This window comes from Eutrigla gurnardus (genome assembly GCF_963514095.1).
Source record: "Eutrigla gurnardus genome assembly, chromosome: 22".
NCBI lineage: Eukaryota > Metazoa > Chordata > Actinopteri > Perciformes > Triglidae > Eutrigla > Eutrigla gurnardus.
In genome coordinates, this window is record NC_139933.1 from 10,182,058 (window position 1) to 10,202,007 (window position 19,950).

A 19,950-nucleotide genomic window follows, 5' to 3' on the forward strand; every position below is an offset into this window, starting at 1 on the left:
TCTATTTCTCGGTTCATTCGGTGTCTGTTCCTTGTATTCATAGCCTCTAGAAACCGGCAGTCCTGTGATTTGCTGAGGCCCAGCCTATTCATTTATGTCCTCCGTAGTGAACATTTGTTCTTGGCCAATATCGTTTGAATAATTTGAGCTATCCTACTAAGTCCTGATGTGCCTGATAGAGGACATCCTGGCCTTTCCATTGATATCTCATGTGTTTGGGTGGGATGCACACACCAAGACAAGAGAAAAGGTAAGTAAAATATTAAGATATTGTTGTTTTTTTCAACCTTTGTTAATCATATATTTTCTTGCTTTATGAACATGTCATAACTCAGAGTTCAATCAAACTTTTTGTTTAATAGCCCTTTTATTATTTCCACTGTAATGGACATGTGATAATAGCTAACTAACAATGTGTGCAGAACTGGTTTCTCTTTTCATATTTGCATTTTCAACCTCATATTTATAAACAAACTGTGTTACTGTAAATTTTAAATGCCACGTCTCTGTCATTTCTTTACTTCAACCTTTGTATGTGAGAGCCCTCTTGTCTCAGTATAAGCTTTCGCCAGTGTAAAGTCACAAGTACATGGCTGTTTTTTTTATCATGCACAAATGCTGAAAAGTTCAAGGGTCTACAGTCTGGATACAGTTTGTATTCGTAGTATGTGTTATAATATGAAATTAAATAATGATCATGTCTATGGACAAACCAGATGAAAGTGAAGGGGAAAACAAACATTATAGTTAATTATTCACCTTGGGAACAGTATTTTGGTAAAAGAAACCTTTGGCCAAAATCTACTTACTTTTTCCAGAGCTGTCAATCACATGTCAATCACCCTTAACTGTAAAAAGAAAGAAAAGAAAGAAACAGGTAAATGATGCCATGGATTTGCTAATGTGTTTCATTCACACGTTATAACATTGCAATTCATCCTACTGGTAGATGTTGACATGGGCATCTCTCCGCCCCTTGAACGCAACAGCCCAGTCATCACACAGCTCACTACCACGGCGTGATTGCGACATTCCCCACAGTCGCTGAAGGCAGCATCCAGGAGGAGAGAGCATCTGTAGTACAGTTGTTCAGGGCCGACACCTCTGCGCCGGCTACACTGTCGTCGTCATAAGTGAACGGCCACACAAGAAACCTCGGCATCTCGTAAACAACAACAGGTATGTCAACAGGGTGGAGACCATTTGTAGTTCGCTGCGCTGAAGACACAAACAGTCGCATCTTTCCATGGACGTTAGGAGTGTCCGTTATTAGCTAACGTATATACGAAGCTAGCAGCACTGGTAGCTGCTAGCGTTTATTTTCATACCTGCTGTAGTTAGCTAGTAACCACGTCAGCTAGCGAGGTAAACATACGTAATAATGCGGTTCCTAACGTTACTGCTGAACAGGACGTTTCTTGTTGTATTGTTTTTTTACTACAATGTAGCTAAGTGTTAGCTGGCCAGAATATCCCTATCCCCAATATCCCTCCGCTCTTGGGCTGAATATAGTGTTGTTGTATGTCTGAAAGGGTAATCTTGTTTGTTTACGTTAATTGTTGGCTTGCTTATCTATCTATAGAGATTACATAGCAGCATCTGTTTGTGAAACATAGCACGCCTCCTCCCAGTCCTGCCTCACAAAACACTGACAACACATGAGGCAGTGGCTTACAGTGGCTTTAAACTTCTGTCTAATGGAAACGTCCAGGTGTAAAGGGCTTTATCTGTGTTAATATGATCCACTGACATACCAGTTAACCATAAACTGCTTAAGAAAAAGCAGGTGAGAGAATGAGTGAAGCATAATAGTCCAAGACAGGCTTCCTGATTTAATTTAGGATGAGCTACATTATAAATTGTTGGGGGACGAGCGTTTTATAAAGTGGACTGTGATCCTTGGACTGTAAACAGCAGAACCTCAATGGGACCGGGGGACGTCGATGAGGGAATGATGTGTTTGTTTGTGTTTGTTTTTAGACACATACAACAAGAGCAGACGTGGCCTCGACTGGGGTGCAGTCCAGTGTCAGAGTGACTCAACCTCGGGGCATTATCCATAGCCTATTTGTGGAGCAAAATCAATTCTCTGTGAAGAGAAGCTGTTATTGCCATAAATAAATACACCCATTCACATCGGCAGCCAGTCAGCAATTTCCTATCAAACTCTATCAGTTTCAAGCTGACTTTGCATTTGACACCTAAATAATGTGCCTCTTTTTGAGAAAATGTTCTTACACATAATGGATGTGTTTTTCCAGGTCGTTTCAGGACTAGGGTATGAGAAAGCGAAAATACTTTTATATTTATTTATTGATATATATACATATACATACACTTATAGACTTTTTCTGAATTTAAGGAGAACTTGTAGTAACCCTGTAATGTGTGTGTGAGTCACTGGAAATGCATTAGTATGGGTGATCCCAGCCCCACACACCACAAACAGGATGTTTAATACTCCCTTGTATAACACTACTTACTTTCTGCCTTTAGGTTGTTCAAATCCTCTCTTTTGTCTCCCCTTCTGTGGCTGTCGTCGTGCACAGTCGTCATGGCAGAAGCCCACCAGGCGGTGGCCTTCCAGTTCACAGTCACCCCAGAGGGGATTGATCTCCGGCTGTCCCACCAGGCCTTCACTGAGATCTACCTCTCCGGCGTGCGCTCCTGGAAGAAGCGTATCATTGGACTCAAGGTATCTCCACTGTGTCTTTCACAACCTGTTGTCTGTTTTGTTTGTTCATGCTACGCCTGTGTCCGCGTCCCCGTCTATAATCACACGCTGCTCTTCCTCCTTTCTTCGTGTCAACACTTGCATCTGCGTGAGAGCTTAATGTTAAGGAATCTGAAGAATTTTGTTGTGTTGACCTTTTCCGCTCATTCTTTCTCAATTTGCAGGTTTGTAGTGTGCTCCTTTGAAAGAATAAAGGGGATACATTTGATTGTGTCAGATTTTGAAACATTGACACAGGCTGAAAGCAACAGTGTTAAATGATTAACTTAAATGAACAGTTACATTTATGGTGATTTTTTTATGTTAATCGGGTTAGTGTCTGGACTTTACAAGACTTTACAATTACACAACATATATGACATGAAAGTGCCATGAAAAGCTATAAATACAATATATTTTGATCATTATATTACTTTAAAGTGATCATAATTGTCAGTGTAAACATCAGTTTAGAATTGGATTTCAAGTCGATTTCTCTTCTCTCACGTCAACAGAACAGCGTGATAACGGGGGTGTATCCTGCTAGTCCTTCCTCCTGGCTTTTTGTCGTCATAGCAATCCTGGCTACTATGTACACGCGCTCCGACCCCTCCATGGGACTCATAGCCAAGATACAGGAGCACCTGCCAGTCAGGTGAAGCATCTCGTGACTCCATGAAATGGTTAAAGTTAATGATTAAGCTTTTGATTCACCAGACACAAAATGTTTCCTTCCCATGATTGTATATAGATGTATAGTGTGGTTTCTTTTCGTCCTTATCTTTACAATAGGCCTCTTGTCATTCTGCACTGATTTGGAAAAGATAGAAATGGGACCCTAGCCCTTGTAATTTAAATAAAAGTAGTTTTTCTGGGGCTGCACGGTGGTTTTCATGTTTTCCGTCCGGGCCATTCTAGTCAAATCACCTTGCACAAACGGACTCAAGGATGAACTGATAAGAATTTGGTGGCCAAATGTCACAAAAGATATTTTGGGCCACAACTCAAGAATTCATGTCCAGTCGGATAAACTGATCTAGTTTAATCTGTTGTTTGTTTGTCTGTTCTATTCTCTCCCTCTGTCCATCTTCTCCCACCGTTCCCAGCCAGTCTATGAGTTCCCAGTGCCAGACGTTGGTGTCAGCAGTGCTCTTCAGCACCATGCTATGGCTCTTGCTCATCTTCACTATGCGCATGTGCCTGAAGCAGCTTCTCTCCTACCATCGCTGGATGTTTGAGAAGCATGGCAAGATGTCCAACACCACCAAAGTCTGGGTGGTCAGTGTTGTCTCACACTTTTTTTTCCTCTTGTTAAAATAGCAATACCTTTCACTGTCCTCAAGTTCTGTGATTTTTGGTATGCAGCCTGAATAATGACACTTTTAAATGTTATGTGAAGTACATTTAGCACAGTGTAATATTTCATAGTTTTTATGTCCTCCCATACTACAACATCCTGTTTGCTGTCCTCAATGGTAATAAGTCGAATAACGAATCATCTATTCACTAGATTTTTAAACTGATCTTTATATGTGATTCTTATGATATACGATATTTAACAAATCTACTGGACAAAATAACAGATAAATATAATAAACCTCAGGAGTGTCCTCACTTGAATGTTTTCAAATGCCCGCGTTTCTATTCCAGGCACTGGTGCGGATCTTCTCTGGCAGGAAGCCTCTGCTCTACAGCTACCAGGGTTCATTGCCAAACTTGCCCTTGCCTGCCATCAAGGACACAGTGAAGAGGGTGAGACGTCACACGAAGCAGAGGAAATGACCACACGCTGATTAACGACTGTGAAACAGATGGATCGTTTCCTCGCATTCATCATTTTCTCTATTCTATCTGCAAGCTAGTTGAGAGACGTATAAAAAGCATGATATCTGCTCTTATAAAATGAGATGCATTGGACATTTGGATGTATTTCGTGAAGATTTTATATTGTATCAGAAGTAGATGTGGTTGTAATGGTAGAAGACCACTGTGGGCCTTGGTATTTGTTATTGATTAACTGATTCACAAGCATGTTGGCCATTTTATTGTTGCTGAATGATGCTTATTCTTCTTCTTTGCACATACCTTTCCTTTAGCACTTGGAATCAGTGCGTCCGCTGATGGACGATACAGAATATGAACGCATGACCCAGCTGGCGGCGGAGTTTGAGAGCAGCCTCGGTAACCGCCTGCAGTGGTACCTCAAACTCAAAGCTCTCTGGGCCACCAACTATGTAAGTGGTTGACCGCGACGCCACTTAAATGCCTCATGCAAAGGACATTTCGAATTCCATTAACAATGTATGTCTTTGTAAGGGGTTTCAATTATTTATCCTGTCTGAATATGTAAGTCACTGCCAGTTGGCTATAACGTTAGCTCCATCACAGAGGTTTTATTGTGTGTATTTTAATTCTTTAGGTCAGCGACTGGTGGGAGGAATATGTCTACCTACGAGGACGGAGCCCAATAATGGTGAACAGTAACTATTATGGCATGGTAAGAAAATCGTACTGGTTTGAGAAATTCCCTGGTTAAACTGGTCTAGACCTCACTTTGCATTGCATTAAGTTACACAATTCTATTTCATGGCTTTAAATGGTGCACAGCTGTTCATGGAGATATGTGAACTCTCTCCAACATGCACGTTCTCTCCCCAGGACTTCATGTACGTGACGCCCACACCCATCCAGGCGGCCAGGGCAGGCAACAGCCTTCACGCATACTTCCTGTACCGCCGCAAACTCAACAAAGAAGAGCTGAAACCCGTGAGTTTAGCCACCCGTCAACCTCGGCAGCCCCCATGCACACAGAGGCTTTCATTATTCATCTCTCTTCGCTATGGCAACAGAAGACTTTTGAATTTTGAGACTGTGGGATATTTCTGTGTGGAACTTGAACGTTTTGGTAAAATATTAACAGAAATGTATGAGACCATCAGTACATTCGATTGTGTCTCGACCCGTTCGTCGCTGTTTGTGGGTCTTGACTGTTTATGGTAGCCAGCGTGTGCATCCCCATTGATTTATTTAGTATTCATGTTCATGTGATGACAAATCCCTCATATTCTCATACCATGCTCATTTGTCACCCCTTCCTTTCCTGCTCTCTTTCACTTGCTTGATTTACTTCCCTTCGTTTCCTTTCACTCGTTCTCCCTCATCTTTGCTCGATTCTACATTCCTTCCGCTGCCCCCCTCTGCTCTCCTCTGCTCTGCATCCTCTCCTCTCCGTTTCCCAGACCCGCATACCAGGCACTAGCATTCCTCTGTGTTCAGCTCAGTGTGAGAGGGTATTCAACACCACACGCATTCCTGGGGAGGAGACCGGTAAAGAGACTGACATGCACGCGCACATAGACACACACACGCTGTGGCAAAGTGATGTTTCACACAGTGCTGACACATGACACGTGATATTACATTATCTATAAGTGAGCCATGCCAACACACCACTGCTTCAGAGACGATGAGGCATACTGAAGGTGTCTGAGCCCTCTGGAGATTATGCGTGGGATAGAAAATTGTGTGTGTGTGTGTGTTTGCATTAGTGTGTATTGTCTCAAGAAGCAAGGTGCCATGATTCGCTGAGTCATAATATGTCTGCCGTACAGGCCATCCGTCCTGTCATCTCTCATCTGTCTCTCCTTCCCTTCTGGTCTCATCGCAGGTCTGGGTTGCTGGCAACGGCCTGTCTCTAACTAATGTCTATTTTCTTCTGCCCACACATTTTGTTTACTCATCTTTTCCTTCCTCCCTTCCTGGGACCTCTTTCTGTTTCTCCCAAACATCCTCTTTCTCTCCCTCACTCTTTTTCCCCCCCTGGCCCATCCTTCTCTATCCTGCTCAGTGGTTGTTGAGGTCTGCAGTTCCTTGCTGTTCCTATCAGTTTGAGCGGATGTTTGACACTTGTCGAATACCTGGAACACTAACAGGTATTATTTATACTTTAACTGGCCCAGTTTTAAATTTCTAAAGGTCAAACCAATATGATAACAGGAGAAATGTGCTTGACATTTTTTACTGTACATCCCTGTCTCATATAGGAAATGATCCCTGCCCATTACGTTAATGAGCCAACATTTTGATAGTCACACTTAGAAACACAAAGTGAATTCTTGCTTTCAGTATTGTAGCGCATCCTACAGTATCTCTTTATGGGCCTTAAGTTATCTGTTTGGTGTCATCCTGTTAGCACAGGGTAGGAGAGGTCAATCAACCTGTTCATCTGAATTCAGCAAAGTTAAATGTGTGCCCGTGTGAGTGTTTACATGTGGATCCGACCTTAGTCGTTCAGCTTTGTGGTCTTCTTAAGATGTTTGGTAGAGTAGAGTCTTTCCTGTGTATCTCCACATAACATCCTGACATGAGTACCGTTTCTTTAGAACATTTATCTGCCTGTGTGTTGTGTCATTTGATCCAATTGATGTCGGAAGGACATGTTGTTGGGAGCTGCAATCCCAACCAAAAACGATCAATCAAGACGTGAATGTGAAGGATACCGATGCCAGAGGAAATCTGTGATTTATGTTTCTATGACATGCCCTTTGACTCACATTTTCTTTTTCTTTTACGTGCGAAGACACTGTACAACATTGGCAGGACAGTGACTACATAGCGGTGTACCACAGGGGGCGCTACTTTCGTCTGAGGATGTACCAGGCGGGCAGACTCCTGACGCCCAGGGAGATTGAATTCCAAATTCAGAGGATCCTGGATGACCCTTCACCTCCATCCACAGGAGAGGCCAAACTAGGGGCCCTGACCGCCGGGGACAGGTCAGTTTGTCAAGACGACAGTGCTTAATTCACAGGGACTAGACAATGAGCCGCATCCTTAATGTAATGTTATTCACTCAATCTATATGAAATGTTTCTCAGAATTCCTTGGGCTAAAGCCAGGATGGAGTATTTCAGCAGTGGGCTCAATAAACGTTCCTTGGACTACATTGAAAAAGCGGCCTTCTTTGTGACCCTGGAGGATGAAGAACAGGGCGGGATGGCAGACGACCCCACTAGATTAGATTCATACGCCAAGTCCTTGTTGCATGGGAAATGTTATGACAGGTAATGTTACACTTAACCCACCACTGTCTTGTGGAACACGTTTTTAATGTCATGTTGTTCACTCCACATGCTGGTCATCACACAGGTGGTTTGACAAGTCCTTCACAGTTGTTTACTTCAAGAATGGAAAAATGGGCTTAAATGGAGAGCACTCCTGGGCCGATGCACCAGTGTTATCACATGCGTGGCAGGTAAGGAACATGAAAGAGAAGTAGGTTCCATACTGGCGTCATCTGGTTCTGAGAGGCTGTCACTTATAATCGTTGTGTGTTTTCAGTACGTCTTGTCCACTGACTGTTTCCAGCTCGGTTACAATGCAGAGGGTCACTGCAAAGGAGAGGTGGATTCATCGTTACCGCAACCACAGAAGCTGAACTGGGAAATTCCTCCAGAAGTAAGTCATCCAATCACACATTTCCCTTAATTCTTTTAGCTAAAGAACACAGGTTCTTTCTCCCATATCGGCAATGATCCATATTGCCTTCTCATGGACCATTGCTTGTGAACCATTGCTGTGTACAGTTATCCTAGCTTAGCTTAGCTAGCTGCTGGAAGCAGGAGGAAACAAGTGGCTCGGCTCTGTCCAAAGGTCCAAAGTTGCACCTACCAGCATATCTTACCATCTCGATACCAATCAAAATGAAAAACAAAATGTTGTGGTTTCACAGTGCTGGACTATTTTTTGGCCTGGTGCAATTATTTCCCAGAGCCTCCACATGTTAGTATCAATCAATAATACTCAGCAAGAAAGTAAATAAGTGTGTTTGCAAAACTGTCAAACCATTTGTTTAAGGTTTCAGTTTCATACACACTGCACAGCGTTGTACACAGATTATTTAAACCACAGTGTAAACCAGTTTGAGTGTTCACTTTGAAAATAGCCACATGGATTGAAAAGACAAGTGTGTAACTAATTTATACATGTATACTGTATTTCATGTTCATGTGTTTGTGTGTTTGGTAAAAGCTGACTCATCATTTGTAACAACTTTTGAAAGTGTTAACTGTTTGGATCTGTCTGTCTCAGTGCGAGGAGCAGATCTCCCAGTCTCTGGCCGTGGCCCAGGCTCTGGCTGACGACGTGGACGTCAACGTGTTTGCCTTTGAAGAATTTGGCAAAGGAAAGATCAAGAAGTGTCGAGTCAGTCCAGATGCCTTCATTCAGATGGCTCTTCAGTTGGCATACTACAGGGTAAGCCTGTGTGTGTGTGTGTGTGTGTGTGTGTGTGTGTGTGTGTGTGTGTGTGTGTGTGTGTGTGTGTGTGTGTGTGTGTGTGTGTGTGTGTGTGTGTGTGTGTGTGTGTGTGTGTGTGTGTGTGTGTGAGAGTGTGTGAGAGAGAGAGACACTACATCACCTATGGACATTTAATTTTATTTTTAATTTTTTTTTTTTCATTTCAGGACCAGGGGAGATTCTGTTTAACGTACGAAGCCTGCATGACCCGTCTGTTCAAGGAGGGCAGAACCGAGACTGTTCGCTCCTGTACCAGTGAGAGCAGTGCCTTTGTCCGAGCGCTGGAGGGAGGAGAGGTGATATATATGTTTATTTGTGTATAGATAGATGGAGAGATACTCAAATGTGCATGATAAAAGGCTCTTTGATGAAATTAAATTTGCATTGCAAATGATGATGTTTTGTGGCTGCTTTCATTGCATAAATCACAGTGTCTATTCTTGATATGTGCTATTCTACTCTTCGCCAGCCAGCACATGTGTGCAGGCGTTTGTTCCAGGAAGCGACAGAAAAGCACCAGTATCTGTACCGCATGGGTATGACTGGAGCTGGCATCGACAGACACCTCTTTTGCCTCTATGTGGTGTCCAAATACCTCAGAGTGGAGTCCCCTTTCTTGAAAGAGGTTCATTTCTTTCCTTTGACATTTTTATATTTCTATTTGATAAGTATTTCACAGTACAGCATCGACTTCAGCGAACTGATGCACAGGCCTCTTGTGGGTATTTCAGGTGCTGTCTGAGCCCTGGCGGCTGTCCACCAGTCAGACACCAATGCAAGTGGAGATGTTTGACATTGTCAACTACCCAGAATATGTGTCCTGTGGAGGAGGCTTTGGACCGGTCAGTGTTTCATATACAAAGTCATAAAACTACTTAAATGATGGTTGAAGCATGTCATTTTACGAGCTGTGTCTATGTTAGTACATTTTCATTTCACATCGTGAAGTGGCTGCTGGAGTTTTGAGAGATGCTTTACCATTCCATTGTTTTTATTATTTGTTTTGAAGTATTTCTTGTACATACAAGGCAGGTACTTGTTTTTTAAAAGCGGCTCGGCTCCAGGTACTGAGCCATGAGTATAAATATCGTCTACATCTCTTTCAGGTGGCCGATGACGGTTACGGGGTGTGCTACTCCACTTTGGGAGAGAACGTATTAAACTTCCATGTCACGTGCAAGCACTCATGTCCAGACACCGTGAGTTCAATAAAAGAAGTCGTATTATTTGTAATAGGATTTTTATTTTTATGCTGTGCATCACCTTGCAATTTTTAAATTTTCAAAAGAGTAGACAAGATGTGTGTATTTTTGAGGCAGAGAGTTCATCTATTAATGACAATAATGAGAAAAAAAAATGTGTTTTAAGCAGAGCTTCTTAAAGTTATTCGGATGAATATTTATAGAATGTTCTTTTTTTATCTCCCATAAACATTTCTCTCTCCTTATTCGTTATTCTGTGTGTCCCCTCCAGGGTGCCCATAAGTTCGGTGCTCAGATCAGAAAAGCCCTGTGTGACCTGCTACAGCTGCTGTGCCCCAACCAAACAGAGCTCAGGCAGAGAGAGAAGTGGCCCGAGTTCAAGAAAGACCTGTAGGCGGTTACTCAGGGAAAAGGGATGCTGGGAAGGGACAGGTGTGCAAGCATAAATGTTGCATCGTGCATTGGGGGGGGGGGGGGATTTTATAGCCAGCCAGATCGTATTCAAGGGACAGTTTCACAAGGAAACTGGTCAAATGTTTTTACTGATATGCATCTGTATTTGTGCGTGTATATTAGCTGTGTGATAAGTGTGTGAGGAGGAAAAGTGTGATTCAAGTACAGTCTATTTTAACAGTCAAACCATTGGAAAAATATAAGTTAATATTGTGCCATGTTATTATAAAAAAGGCCAGTATGGATTGCACCACTCAACGTTAGGGGAGACTTTCCTAACACTCGTTATTGCAGGGAGTAATTTAATAAGAATTCAAGTGCAGTATGTTTTGACACGGTTAAGTGTGCCACTGCTTTTCTGTTTTTGGATTTGTTTGGAAAAATGTCGCACGTTAGCACAGAGAGCAAATATGCAGGACAGTTTTGGGGATTTCAGTTTTTTGCCATCTGAATGCAACATTACCGTAAACAGTGACGCCACGCATTTCAAAATCTTAGGAGTCTGTGACTTCTCAGTGTTTACTCATTCTGTATAAATCTGCTTTCTACAAACACACATGATTGTAATGCTGTGCTGAGAGTGCCAGGCTGTTTATACATGTAGTGAAATGATAGCTCTATTAAATTCATAAGTACGCATCACTGGCTGACTGGTATTACATTCGGCACCGGCTCATCCAGGAAATAACTCTTTATTTGGCATTTTTAAACACATTCAAAATAATACAAAATAATGTAGGTGAGCTTTTCATTCATCGGTCAGAAGCATTTCAAACTTAGAAAGTTAATAACTTGGAGTGCAATGAACTCCAGGTATTTAACTGTCATCTAAAAATATATTTTGTAAGTGTTTTTATTATTGCTTATTATTATTGAAGAAGCACAGTAACAATGCAAGCTACATTTGACACAGATTCCTCTCTTATTCTTCATCAATTATTGCCTTTTATGTTTTCAGTTGAGCCTCTCTTGTTACACTATGGTCAGCCTTTGTAATGCAGTATTATGGGAGAACATAAAGTAATTCTTACAGAAAAACAAAGACTTGTGTTGTATTCAAAGAGTTCTCCACCGATTTAGCAATAACTCTTAATGGATCCAAAACATCTGGACTGCAGGTCGTTTCATAGTAACTTCACGTCGTTCTAACAGCTTCATTGCTTTTTCTTAGATTCTTTTTTATGGAAAATCTTCCCATCAGGCTGGACTCTCCACTGAAGCTTCACCCCCTTGTTCTTTAGTTGGAGCTATGGAAGCAAGAAAAAAAACCACAGCTTTATTCAAATCAGCTGGTTATGATGTTACTACTGCCTATGGACACTGGTAGTGAGAAGACAACTTCTTGTCACTTTACATTTTAGAGTAGACAAAAAAACCTACTTGGTTCAAAATGGCTTCACTGACGGCCGGGTCATTCATGTCTAAGGATGACTCCAATTCCAAGGTCACAATTGATTTTCTCCTCTTTGTGACTAAACCTACAAATAAAACATTGAATATACTTCAGGTTTGTTTTGTTAAATCGGTCGCGTTGAGGATGGCATTTAAATCAAATAAAAAGATGATGTACTTGATGGAATCAGGCTGTAACTTGCTCACCGTGACAGAAGAAGGGAAATTCGGCCGTACAACCTCTGTCGTACCACTTCTTGGCGGACGGTCTATACAATGCACAGGATCCATCATCGTTTGGCTGAGCGACATCCCAGAACCTGAAGGAACTGTCACTCTGGTCCGACCATTTCCACTCATCTCTGAACAAACCCATCCAGATCAAGGACGGCATGCCCACATTTTCATGAATCATTTGCTGTAAGGCCTGATTTTCAGCCTGATTCCTCACACTGGCCAAGTCGGAATCGTTCATTCGACAGTACTCTTGGGCTTCCCTCCATGACTTCGCTTGAAGAACGACATGCAACCCATCAGAGCCTGCGAATATTGCAAAAATGTACTGTAGAGATTAAAACGTTTGAAGAGGAGGATAAAGCACACTGAGTTGCTGTTAATTTCAATTGCTGCTGCTGCTGCTGCGCTTAAGGGTGCATTAAAGAGATAGTCCAGAATCCTCTCATTTATTATGTTGGTTATATAAAGTTGGGAGAGTTACAGATTGTTTTTATTTTTTATTAAAGAATCAAAATATGCTGCAATTCCAATCATGTCAACAACAATTTATTGGCAGATGGAATATAGTAAGTATGTTGTCTATCGCCTGAATGTGATTTATATCTACATATATGATATTACAGTAGCACAGGATGGACAAACCAAACGTTGGCTCTAGATGCAATCTGCAACCTCACCATTAGATGTCGCCAAATCCTACACACAGCACCTTTAAAGTCCAGCTGACAGGACATTTCCAGACCTAGCTTCTGTACCCCTATTTCTGAGTGAAAACAAGATAGGCTATTGATCTGATATTGATATTTGAGATATTTTGATCATAGATGGATGTCATGATATTGGTTGGAAAAATATTGGATTTTGATATAAGAATACATTTACAATGTATACATTTTTTATTTTTCCAAATTAAAGCCACCTTACCTCCCTGACAGACGAAAGGAAGAGTTGTTTCACAGAGGGCACTGAGCCATTTCCCATCATCCCTCATGCCGCCGCAGTGGTGGGAGGAATTTGGTGAACTGAACCAGTTAGTGTATTCAGCTAATCCATGACTGGTCTGAGTTTCTCTTAAAGACCACAGCCAGGACGCCGCCCCAGTCTCTCTCAGACCAATCCAGATTTCACTGTTAATGCCACTGGCTTCTGTCAAGCTCGTCAACCTCTCCATGTCAGCAATAGTGCCGATGGTAGCGAGGTCCGTGTGGTTCTCTCTGCAGTAACTCTGGGCCTCTGCCCAACTCTTAGGCATGTTTATCAGGTAATAGTCTCGATGAATGTGTGAACCCAAAGTGATGCAACCTGCAGACGAACACCCACCAGAGCAGCATATAAATCAGGCATTCTCCTTATATTTGGATATGACTGTTTTTCACAAAGATACTTACTTGAAGCGAGCAGCAAAACTGCCAGATGAAGCATTTTTTCTTCCTATGGGAAATCAAAAAATTGTTATACAAATAAAGTGGAGGTTTATGTCTCTAATGCTTGTTAACCTGTTGAAATGTTATCGAACACCAGTGAAGATTCCTTTGAGGGTAGAAGTTGAAATTATTTTAGAAAACCATGTATAAGAAAGAAAAATTTAGTTAGATAAATTGATCACATCATTTACTTGCTGACTTCTAAAATCTTGGACAATAGTAACAAATGTCTCCAATTACATTTTATGGACTGAATTATTAATTAAGAAAACTGTCTGATTGACCAATAATGAGTATGAGTAATATGATGTGAAGAGTGACACATTTTCTCATGCTGTCCGAAATGATAAAAACAGAGAAAGAAAGCATTATTGATTTTTAATTTATGGTCGAATGAATGGAAATACTTCCTTTCAGGGTTTTAAAAATATTGATGTCATCCACTTCTCTACAAAGCCAAAATATCATTTTTTTATTACCCTAAAACAACCACAATTTCAGGTATTTCATCTACAATAAGATCTTCTAAATAATTCTCCATAGCCAAAATATTCTTCTTACCTGATGCTACTGTAAAAGGTACTCTGCAGGTTGTTACTCTTTCTCTCCTTCAATCTTTATGTGTGTTGTGGTCGTCTCAAGCTCTTTCATATTTGTCTTTATGGAAATGCTGTTTGCATTTCACTTTTACAAGGACATTTGCATTTCACAAAAGCATTTGCATGAAGCTGTATGTATTTACAGCTGGCTGTCGCCTATTGACATGAATAGATATAGTTTATTCAACGATAAAGATCTGTTACCTAGTCTTTCCATCCGGGACCGTACACAGGATCTCTTTGTGTCCTGACACAAATTGGCTAGTTTTTGCCTCCTTTCCTGTCTCTATTTATCTTCTGCCACCTGTCTTTCTCTGTCTTGTTTCAGCTGTGAGGTCAGCAACAAACCCTTCATTCATTATCCTGCCCGTCAGACTTCAGCTTATGCTCACAAAAGCCGCCAATAATCCACACCCGGTCCCCCGTCCTTCTTTTCTAAATCTTGCCTCACACACACAATGCTCACACACATTTTATCACCTCTCAAGTCAACTCTCTGTCACCCCGGAGGACCCCTTATATAAAGCCCCTCTCCCCTCTGGCTGGTACCCGTGTTCATCATCAGTGAGACATCCTTCTCTGTTGCGGTTCAGGTAGGCCTCTGCGTGCTTCCACTTATTCCTCTCTAAGCCAAGGTGTTTCTTCCTCAACGTTGCTGGCATTATTGCGATATAATATATATTATTTAAGTGACCACCTTGAAGCAGCGGTTTCTGTTTTGGCTTTTTTTCCCATTTTTCTTCCATCGTTTTTATTTGGCACTATTAGTATGCTTTACTGTATGTATTTGTACAAACCTGTGCACACCCTCAGGTTTGACTACATAGCATTGTTTGTGAACTGTAAAATGAGTTTGTTCAAAGCTGCTATAATCAATACTTTTTCTAATAATTTTGGATCAAATGACCATCTGTGTGATGTTGATGACCGCACATAGAATTATCACTAAAGCTACATTTTCTCTCAGCACTACGGAGCTTTTTGGAGTCTTTTAGCTCATTGTTTTGATTTTTGGGCTCGCACCTTCAATGTTGTGATTCAAGAGCAAAGAACAACAACAAAAAAAACCCCTCCTTGAATCCCCTGTAGGTTGTACCTGCCCAATCAGTAGACAGATACGATAAGTTAGCGACTGATCAGCGAGCATAGTGGAGCATTAAACTCAGGAGGTGGTGGAGACCAAAACCATAGCTAAAAGAAGGGTGAATACCGCCGGATGCACGACTCCAAATGAATGCTGATGTTGCTCCGTGGACGTGTAAAGGGCAGCGAGATGGCCATATTAACATAAAAGGTGCTAATATGTCACTGTGTTCGCAGCTTGTTTTTGCTGCCCGCACGTGCCCGAATGAAATGATTAGTTATTGCACTTACTGTAGCAGAGATAAATAACTGTCAAAGATGCTGAAACTGATTGGATGATTTGTCTAAACTTTAATTTAATACCATAGACAACATATCCAGTATCTGCTGGTTTGACATTGAGTGAAATATGAAAAATATCAATGCAGTTTTTGGCGTCTTTGAAACCTCTGAGATTTCCCAGTAAATTACAATAATATTCAGGTGGCTGTTAATAAACGTGTGTCTCTGAAATGAGGAAAGCTCCCTCATGATGAGTTATTCTCGTTGCCCATCTGTGTCAGTCGGTTTGGCCAGAACCATTAAACAGCCAAACGATGGGATGAATTCCAATCCCAATCCCTCATCTGCCTTTTGTCTGTGCGCCGTGTTTATTCAGATTCACATGCTCACGCTCTGAGAACTGGGCTAAAAACTAACTATGACAGGATCTGAGAGACTCGGACGGCCTCGGTGCTTGATCTACGTTAATACGCTGAAAGACAGGCGGTCTGGGCGGGCTTCCAGTTGAACTTGTCATTTTTAAAAATTTGTCAATTACTGGTGCGTCCGAAGAAATCAATTGTTCTGGTTTTGACTTTGTACTCTGTTAATGTATAATTCCACATCTCCTGTCACAAGCCCCACTGATATACAGTATGTACTTTTCGGGTGAGGAGAGGGATGAAATAAAATATTTATGGGACTTCGCAGCATTTAAATATCCCTTCGGTTCAGCGAGACTGCGAGCAGATCAAATGATAATAGAGGACTTGGCTGGTGTTAATAGCAGCCAGCCAACCAACTTAATCTCTTCATCCCACATTCTCTCTTGGAGATTGGCTAGCTAATGCCTCACTCTTATCCTGGGTAACAGGACACCGCCCCGACCTAATAGTCCCTCTGACCTCTTCTATTCCGAGATCATCTAGAATGGCCTTTTGATTGATCTTATTCTCTGTGCTAAAGCACCGGCATGTGTCAAACATGTAACGCATCATCTCATAAATCACTATCTGGAGACAGGAACGTATCTGGAGCGCCATGCAGACGTATTAATTGAAGGTCTAGTGTTGGATTTAAAGTATCTCCATGCCAGGAATTCCGGTTTTCATCTTTTTTTTTTAATTATGTGTTCATAAATGTGCAAAATACAAATGAGACTATGTAACTTTTGCTGAACAGCGAAGACTGTGGCCACATGGCGGCATCTACAAAGTAATAGCACAATTAATTTATCCTCATTTTCCTCCATTTTTCAAGTTACTAAAAAATGTTGTGTAGCACAAATAGAGAAGGAACATAAAGTCCAGCAACCTGATCGAGAATAAAACAGTTACAAGGAAATATTTCCAGGATCTCAAGGAAGGTACCATACCTGTCTAGACCAAATAGAGCTAAATGGAGGGCGGCTGCGTTTTATTGATTATGAATCAAGCTTTTTAGCTGCCGGTGGAAGATTGTTTTTTTTTTTTCTTCCAAAAACGACATAAAGCTTTAAATGTGTTGCTCTTGAGTTTGTGATCTTTTGGGATGTATTCTGCAATGGTGTTATTCTCTTATTATATTGCTTATTATATATTGGGCTAATAGTGTTACATCTTTACAACAGTGTTCATTTTTATGTTCATGGTTTCCTTTTTCAGTGTCACCATGTCTGATTTTGAAGATCATGGGTGAGTCTCACTTATTTCTAATTTAGAGACTTTTCGTTTACAATACTTGAGCTTCTGTTGTCTGAAGTATTCTTTCAATTCTTTTTTTTACCTAGAGGCCATCAAGAGGGTAAGGACATTCACACATTCCTTAATAAAGTCACAGTTTCATCGTTTCCCTGAACTCAATCACTGTGTCGCGCCTTCTTTCTCCAGAGGAAGACGAGGAGCAGGGAGAGGGAGGTGAGATCGTGTCAGGCTATGTTGATTTAACCGACCTTTGCATATTTTTCCAGGAACTTTTAACTTAAATTCAAATCTAAATGGAAATATTAAACCTTTAATCCCCCCTACACAGTAACAGGACATGTGGGCATGAACTGTGGGTTTTATAATCAAATTGTACTTTTTGCCTATTCATTTCCTCTGTTGTGTGTTCAAATCTAACGGCTGTTTAAAACAACAACAACAACAAACTGATTCCTTTTTTTTGGTTGCTGTTCTGGCTGTCATGTTGAAGACGAACGCCCCAAATACAAGTAAGCCTGACATGGAAACACGCTAAACCAATTCTTACTGTCAAGTTTTACCACTAAATGCAGTCAAATCTGATTGTACACATGTCTACGTGCCGTCATTTTATTTTGTAGGCCGGTCACACAGCTCGCTGCCCCTAAAATCCCAGAGGGAGAGAGGGTTGACTTTGATGTATGTTCGTTCAAGGTTGTTGTTAAAGGCACATTTACATGATTACAGCACCAACAACAGCCCGTCCAGTGAATCCTGATCTGTGTATCCGTGGGTCTCTGTTAGGATATCCACAGGAAAAGGATGGAGAAAGATCTGCTGGAGCTGCAGACCCTGATTGATGTCCACTTTGAGCAGAGGAAGAAAGAGGAAGAGGAGCTGATTGGACTTAAAGATAGGATCGTAATGCATTTCCCACGCTGTCTCCCCAACTGTTTGTGCATTAGTTCCTAATGTATCGGGACACGCCGCTATTAAACTCGAGCCGTGTGCAAAAAAAAGTCCAACTGACGTGTTTTTCACTCTTAGGAAAACCGTCGGGCAGAACGAGCTGAGCAGCAACGTGTGAGGGCTGAAAAAGAGCGGGACAGACAGACACGGATCGCGGTAATGATCGCATAACGTGCAACGAAACCATAAACGAGCCATTCAAAACCGCAGTGATCCGTCTGAATGTGACTTCCTCAGGAGGAGAGGCAGAGGAAAGAGGACGAAGAGGCGAAGAAGAGGGCAGAGGATGAGGCCAAGAAGAAGAAAGTGCTCTCCAACATGGGGGCTCACTTTGGAGGGTTCCTGGCCAAGGTCAGAACGAGCCGTTTGCAGGCAGGTGTGTCGCTGTGTGGTGAGTTCACGTGATCCTTCAAGCAAGCGACTTGTGTTTGTTTCCTGCAGGCAGAGCAGAGGCGAGGCAAAAGGCAAACTGCGAGGGAAATTAAAAAGAAGACCCTGGGGGAGCGACGCAGGCCACTGGGTATTGAGACCCTGAGAGAGGACGGCCTGAGGTCAGTCCATTGGGGTTAGCTTGTAGATTTGGGCTCCATGTTGTAGGAATGCCTGCTTGGTAAGCGTGGTGCATACTTTTTTTTTTTCAAAAAGGGCTTTTCTTTTCATCTCAACTTGTCAATGCTGCTCTGTTTTAGAGAGCGAGCCAAGGAGATGTGGGAATGCATCTACCAGCTGGAGTCAGAGAAATTTGACCTGACTGAGAAGACGAAGAAGCAGAAGTACGAGGTGAGTCACTTAGTTATACACAAAACTGGCATTTCATAAATGGTTAATGAGGCTGTGCCTGCTGCCATGGACTACTACTGTTGATACTATTGCTTACTGCACTAATGCTACTCCTACTATACTGCTACACCAAATGCAGTTGGAACCCAAGGGCCTGGGCTGCACGACAGTGGTTTTTCTCACCACTGTTGCTGTAACGCTTGCTCCTGGGTGATGTTGGGACTTTGAAATTGTATTGACTCTGGAAATCTTGAGCGTATTCTAGTCCTGCTCAATGTGTCCTGAGATGACTTCTGTTATGACACTATAAATAAAATTGAATTGAGTAAATCTATTTGATTTTTCTTCCAGATCAATGTCCTCCTGAACAGAATCCAACACGCACAGAAATTGTGAGTCACTCTGCTCCTCGTGACACAACCTTCACCCCCCAAAATGCAGAACATGGTGTACTACTACTTTGAATCGACTATGCAAAGACACCACAGATGAAGTCACACTAACAAAGGAAAAGCCAAACTCACAGATCTTAACGCTTGCCACATAATGCACGCATATAAGAAATGAGCGATTAAAGTGATATCTATTCCCGTTGTTTGTCGTTTCTGTGCAAACTACAGCTGCTCATAATTTACGTTCCATTCTTTTCTTGTCTCAATGCAGCAAAAAGGTCCACGGTAAGGGGAAGGTTGGAGGACGCTGGAAGTGAACCCACACAGGCGCTATGAAACAAGAAGACGCTACGCTAGTTTCAGAATTCAGGATTACAGCCATTTTGTGTGGCGTTTATTGAAATACATCCACTTGCAAATTGCTGTAATTCTTACAATGTATGTATACATAAAATGGACATTTTTCTGAAATTAGATTATTATTGGT

The 19,950-nt window shown here is 41.7% G+C and overlaps 3 protein-coding genes across 5 annotated transcripts; 2 read left to right on the forward strand and 1 right to left on the reverse strand.

Annotated features, from left to right (window-relative positions):
• Positions 1-1,061: 1,061 nt before the first annotated feature.
• Positions 1,062-11,854, forward strand: LOC311033311 (carnitine O-palmitoyltransferase 1, liver isoform). Of its 2 annotated transcripts, none has more exons than XM_084040635.1 (19): positions 1,062-1,179; positions 2,550-2,695; positions 3,229-3,368; positions 3,820-3,991; positions 4,364-4,465; positions 4,810-4,947; positions 5,133-5,210; positions 5,372-5,479; positions 5,953-6,040; positions 7,293-7,488; positions 7,591-7,776; positions 7,862-7,967; positions 8,054-8,170; positions 8,804-8,968; positions 9,178-9,306; positions 9,480-9,635; positions 9,742-9,852; positions 10,117-10,209; positions 10,484-11,854. In XM_084040635.1, exons 2-19 carry the CDS (start codon positions 2,555-2,557, stop codon positions 10,604-10,606), a joined length of 2,349 nt encoding a protein of 782 aa, XP_083896761.1. In that variant the 5' UTR covers positions 1,062-1,179; positions 2,550-2,554; the 3' UTR covers positions 10,607-11,854. The 2 variants fall into 2 exon arrangements, with proteins under 2 accessions (XP_083896761.1, XP_083896762.1); XM_084040636.1 differs by lacking the exon at positions 5,953-6,040 and adding an exon at positions 6,561-6,645 and having other exon boundaries at positions 1,063-1,179.
• Positions 11,777-14,353, reverse strand: LOC311033326 (lymphocyte antigen 75-like). Its single transcript, XM_084040656.1, has 6 exons — positions 14,280-14,353; positions 13,683-13,725; positions 13,219-13,596; positions 12,265-12,597; positions 12,046-12,143; positions 11,777-11,912 (listed from the first exon to the last, which is right to left on the reverse strand). Exons 2-6 carry the CDS (start codon positions 13,714-13,716, stop codon positions 11,820-11,822), a joined length of 936 nt encoding a protein of 311 aa, XP_083896782.1. The 5' UTR covers positions 13,717-13,725; positions 14,280-14,353; the 3' UTR covers positions 11,777-11,819.
• A 213-nt stretch (positions 14,354-14,566) lies between these two features.
• On the forward strand, positions 14,567-19,948 carry LOC311033323 (troponin T, slow skeletal muscle-like). Of its 2 annotated transcripts, none has more exons than XM_084040653.1 (13): positions 14,567-14,910; positions 17,305-17,334; positions 17,430-17,443; positions 17,530-17,556; positions 17,834-17,852; positions 17,964-18,036; positions 18,127-18,243; positions 18,370-18,447; positions 18,529-18,642; positions 18,733-18,842; positions 18,981-19,071; positions 19,423-19,463; positions 19,735-19,948. In XM_084040653.1, the coding sequence occupies exons 1-13, from the start codon at positions 14,702-14,704 to the stop codon at positions 19,778-19,780; spliced, it is 969 nt and encodes a 322-aa protein (XP_083896779.1). In that variant the 5' UTR covers positions 14,567-14,701; the 3' UTR covers positions 19,781-19,948. The 2 variants fall into 2 exon arrangements, with proteins under 2 accessions (XP_083896779.1, XP_083896780.1); XM_084040654.1 differs by having other exon boundaries at positions 17,964-18,021; positions 19,735-19,947.
• The last annotated feature ends 2 nt before the right edge of the window (positions 19,949-19,950 follow it).